Genomic DNA, 5,000 nt, shown 5'->3' with positions numbered 1-5,000 from the left:
CACTAACATTATCTCATCTTCATAATCTGTAAAGAAAGATGGTCCTATCATTAGAAGCAATATAATGAGGAAATTAGGTGTAATGAAGCTAATTCAGCAAATCAGTTCTCAGTCAATCTTTTTTGTTTTCTTATCTAATCAGTACAATATTGAAATTCAAAATAATAAATATACTGAACATGAATAATTACAAGCTTTGTGTGGAAGTATCAAATTCTAATTATAAAAATATGGAGAAATATTCCATAGTTTTTTTTTTTTTTATAATTATGTCTCACATAATAGTTACTATACTTATGGTCATAATGCTTAATAAACGACTAACAATATTTGTGTACAAAGGAAATCCCTTTCAGTCAGTGTTATACTACTCCTAGTATATATTTAGATGTTTTCCATCCACAATATCTAATATATAAACCCTTTGCAAACAAATCCATCAACAAGCAATTATCCATTTAATTATCCATTTTTTATTAATATAAGAATTTGAAAATACCATTAGACAGATATACAGTAAGTCCTTAAGAATACTAAAAAATATAATATTCCTTGCTAAGCACCGTTGCAGTGTTTATGCCCTACAGTCTAAAAGAGTTATGCAAACTATCAAAAACAAGCAGCGTATCCTTCGCTCACTGCTTGCACTAACCTGGTTTTATTCACTCCCCCAGTTTTCCATCTGATCAATGAAGTGGTATTACCCAAATTTTCTTCATCTGTACAGTGAACAGTAATTATTTTCCAAATGACTCATAAATCAAAGATGCCAGATATTTTTAATTAAAAGATTTAAAACTCATCTAGGAACACATGACATGATCATTGCTAGATATTCCAAATAGTGAAGTATGCTACAAAATGATCTAAACAGTTACTTGTCCAGATCATTCTGTGAAGTTAACTTTCATAAAATCATCTATTTACACCACACAACTTGCAGGAGGACTTACTGCATTGTATTAATACTTTTGCCTCTTAACTTTTTATTAAAAGTTTTATTTTATTTTCTTTAATTCCTTATTTTCCATTCTGCCACATTCGAAAATCACATTTGTATTGGTTTTGGACTCTGCTGGTACTTCCCGCTACTCTGATACTTTGACAACAGACATTTAATCGTACCATCAACTTTAGCCACAGTTAATGAGTCTGGCACTAGTGTTATTACAGATTTGTATGAGAGCATACATAGGCACACCACCACTTCACACATTCAGAAAATTCTGGGTTCACATACCAGAATGATCCTCAGGACCAAGTGTGAAACGAGGAGTCCTCCGTCTACGACCTCGTCTTGTGGCTTTTTTCAACCTTGCTAGACTCGCTCTTGTAAGTTTGCCTCTCCCCCGCCCTCTACCTCTATTATGTTTTCGTCCACGTACTCTAGGGCGCGGAGAAGGTGTCGATGGTGGTGAAGGAACATCGGATGCTTCAGACACCAATTCATCATCATCCTCTTCATCCTCTTCCACTTCCTCCAAGTCCTCCTCACCTTCCTCAGTAGCCAAGCGAGTTGGTTGCTCTTCTTCTGCAAGGCCAGGCGTGTCTATGGAGACAGGAACATCGGCAGGAACTTGCAGTGCCTCTCTTTCAGAAATGACTGGTTCAGGGGTGACACTGATAAGGGGTATTGACTCAACTTTGGTAATTGGCCCTGCTTCATCCATTTCTGCTTTTGCACTGATGCTCTCTAAAATGCTTCTGACCTGAAAAAAAAATACAATAAATCAATTTGCACTTGCCATAGATTAAACTGAATATTTAAATGATGATATCCAAAATAATGATCCTGGTGAATTCAACAAAGTTATTTTAAGTTTATATAAAGTAAAGACTTCATGTCATAATTATGTATCTTTATAGAAATAAACTGCAATACAAAATTGTTAATCATGTATAAAACCTTTTCATTTTGCATTTAATTATCTGTTTTATTACTATGTTATTAGAGAGATTCCCAGAGATAAAAAAAATTATGAATTTTTCAAATGTAGAGTTGACCATACAGAAGAATGGTAAATCAGAGAAACTTGAACAGCCATCAGATTATGATTGTTGCCTAAATAAACATCAGACATAGTACCTTTTCCTAAGATAATTTACCTGTGACATGGCATTACTATCTTCTCCTTCCGTCACCCCATCAGTTTCATCTATCTGTTCAATTTCTTCTATACTTTCAGTTTCTTCCAGGTGCTCTCTGCTCATTGGGCTCACTTCACACTCTAAGTGGATAGCTCCTTCTGGGGCACATGCTAAATGGGAGAGGGTTTCCTGGGCAATGTGTTGCTCATCATACGTTAGTTTTGATCTGTTTGACAACTTCAGTGCTTGCAGTCGGGGATGGTATACGCACAACTGCTTCACACATTTCTGAAAATGAAAGACAGCAGAAATTATTATCCACATTATATACAAATGCAAATCATTATACACAGTAACAAAACATACTCTTTTAAGATTCTAAGATCTATCTTATCATATTTCTGGTATCCTAAAAAGAAACAGTAAATACAAACCTGTCTATATCTTCCAGGCCCTCCAAACTTTGGCATGTCCTCACAATACAAGCAGTTCCCACAGGGAGTTGTGGTAAGACAACCTGGGCATTCTCCACAGTAGTATTTGGTTCGTACCTGCAATTTAGCAAATTATTTTTAGAATATTTCATTATTCCACAGAGATGTATAACTGAGAACAAAACAGATTGAACAACAGCCACTGCTTTAACAAAGACTTAAAAAAATCATTAACCAAGGTATAAATAAATAAAAATATAATACAAAAATAATTCAGTCCCATCACAGAAAATGCCCAAAAGTTACATGAAACAAATAATAACAAAGGTGATAAATAATAAACAAACAAATAAATAAATAAATAAATAAATAAATAAATAAAATAAATGAAAAGAAGATGAAAAATGAATGGGGAAAAAGAAAAAGAAGAAAGTGGAGGAACACAAGATAACACCAGCAGTGCCTGCTGCCACCGACCTTTGATGGGCTTACCCGGCTGTAGGGCTGGGCAAATTTTTTCTTCAGCATCTTCCTCATTAATTTCATCTTATCATTATGGGTACTAGGCTGGCCATCTGGAGTTGGACTAGAGGTGCCGGAGTTCATGCCCAGACTTTCTGCCATGAGTGAATCGGTGGAGTAGGGCGAGGGTTCCCCAGCTACACTGAGAGCTGCACGGACTTCCTCCATCTGCTGTTGCTCACATACTCGCATCTCACAAACCTAGGGTTGAAGACTTGTTTTACTTCCACGTCCAAGTTTTCATAATTATCATTACAATTTTTTAAAGAATAAATCAACTAATATACATACTCCTCATAAGCAGATTCTGAATATGAAAAGAGTTGAGAATATTGACAAAATCAGAAAATTAAAAACCAATTCACACATTTATAGTTTCTTACAAATTCTCTGGGAGATGTCATTTCACATGCTGATTAAAAATATTTTGCAAATCGAATTCATATACATAGATATGGAGTATATTTGCTTAATTCCTTTTTGCAATTGTTTCATATCATAAGAACCAGCTTTACAACTTTGGAGTAGGAATAATAACCAACACCTAATAAATCTTACTTTCCTACCTTGCCCTCTATCTGTTTTTCCAGCCATACATACAAAAATAGAATTTTGAAGAAAAAATTACCTTTCTCCGCGCTGGTGGCTGTGCGGCTGCATTGTGGAGACAGGCATAGCACTCTCCACAGTCACTGGTCCGCTGACATCCATCACAGCCACCACACTTTCCTCGGCCCTTTTTTCCACTCGACTGTAAGCAACATGAATGTAATGTACAAGATGTCACTTATTATATTTCCAGTGTTGAAAGAGGTTTTCTAATATATTTGTTATGATATGGGTTTCCAGTTTAACATGCAAAGTAATTTTTTTTCTGCAGAACATATAAAATATACAAGCTATTAAATGTAAATTATGTGCTCTATAAATTCTTATCAATATATATGACTTACTATATAAACTTTTTAATGGCATATCATAACAGTGTTTTACCTTCCGCCTTTTCTTTGAATCTTCTGGCTCCATCTCAGCAAGGACACATCTTTTGTACACACAAACTTGCTTTAGTCTGTTAGGACCTCCAAACTTTGCCTTGTCACGGCAAAACCGACATTGGCCACAGTCTTCAACAACTTGACAACCTTCGCACTCTCCACATCCTTTCCGTTTTCTCCCCATCTGTAAGGAACCATCAATGAAAAATTGAGTCCTACTATTTCCCAAAATTTTATCTAGCAAAGTAAAACCATCATTTTATGATTACAAATAAGACACAAAATCACAACAAAAAATATCTATCTCTCATTTAGTGAATTATGTGGTTCCTGTATTCCTGGGTGTCACTAAAATTACTTACATGGCCAGCATGATAGAGAGTTTTCCGAGCATGTACATGACAGCGATTTATTCCAGGAATTTCATCCACAACTTCAATTCCAATGTCTTCGCATGTTTCCACAAGCTCTGCAGCCAGCTTGCCTGAATCCTGAAGAGCAAAAATTGTTTTAACCAACTATACATATCAGGGGTTGTAATCACAGTATGAACATTTTATTACTTTTGATATTAACAAACTTCACTAACCTGCAGTGCACCCTGAGAATCAGGAGAGAGGTCAGCGATAGCTTTGATATCACTTTGTGACTGAGCGAGTCCACTTAATGCTGATCCAGAACTCATGAGAAGCAGAGGAAGACTGCTGCCATCTAAAGTGCTGCTTTGACTTGAAAGCGATACGATGCCACCATGTCCCAGTCCAGCTGCCACACTAACGCTAGGCAAACCATCTTCGTTACTTCCCACAACATCAATTGTACCATCAACAGAATTGTGACACAAGCTAGTGGGGCCATTAGCAATTACATCTGTAACAGGTGTCGTTTGAGATACTGGAATTATTTTTTCATCATCGTCCACAGTAACACAAAGGGTTGAAGGCTGAGTAATACTGCCGTT

At 36.0% G+C, this 5,000-nt stretch overlaps 1 protein-coding gene across 9 annotated transcripts in view; it reads right to left on the bottom strand.

Annotated features, from left to right (window-relative positions):
• LOC125027167 overlaps positions 1 to 5,000 on the bottom strand; it is a 118,664-nt gene that overhangs the window by 565 nt on the left and 113,099 nt on the right. For 5 of the 9 annotated variants that reach the window (XM_047616060.1, XM_047616059.1, XM_047616067.1 and 2 more), the window contains 9 exons: positions 4,629 to 5,000; positions 4,402 to 4,557; positions 4,038 to 4,223; positions 3,673 to 3,795; positions 3,000 to 3,245; positions 2,523 to 2,639; positions 2,107 to 2,376; positions 1,241 to 1,709; positions 1 to 26 (listed from right to left, as the gene is read on the bottom strand). The exon at positions 1 to 26 is cut by the window's left edge and continues 565 nt beyond it; the exon at positions 4,629 to 5,000 is cut by the window's right edge and continues 1,562 nt beyond it. In XM_047616060.1, coding sequence (XP_047472016.1) covers positions 1 to 26; positions 1,241 to 1,709; positions 2,107 to 2,376; positions 2,523 to 2,639; positions 3,000 to 3,245; positions 3,673 to 3,795; positions 4,038 to 4,223; positions 4,402 to 4,557; positions 4,629 to 5,000 — 1,965 coding nt within the window. The remainder of the gene's footprint in view (positions 27 to 1,240; positions 1,710 to 2,106; positions 2,377 to 2,522; positions 2,640 to 2,999; positions 3,246 to 3,672; positions 3,796 to 4,037; positions 4,224 to 4,401; positions 4,558 to 4,628) is intronic. The other 4 variants (XM_047616064.1, XM_047616062.1, XM_047616063.1 and 1 more) reach the window with 4 other exon arrangements.

This window comes from Penaeus chinensis, chromosome 7 (genome assembly GCF_019202785.1).
Source record: "Penaeus chinensis breed Huanghai No. 1 chromosome 7, ASM1920278v2, whole genome shotgun sequence".
Lineage (NCBI taxonomy): Eukaryota > Metazoa > Arthropoda > Malacostraca > Decapoda > Penaeidae > Penaeus > Penaeus chinensis.
This window is presented reverse-complemented; position numbering and strand designations above follow the sequence as displayed.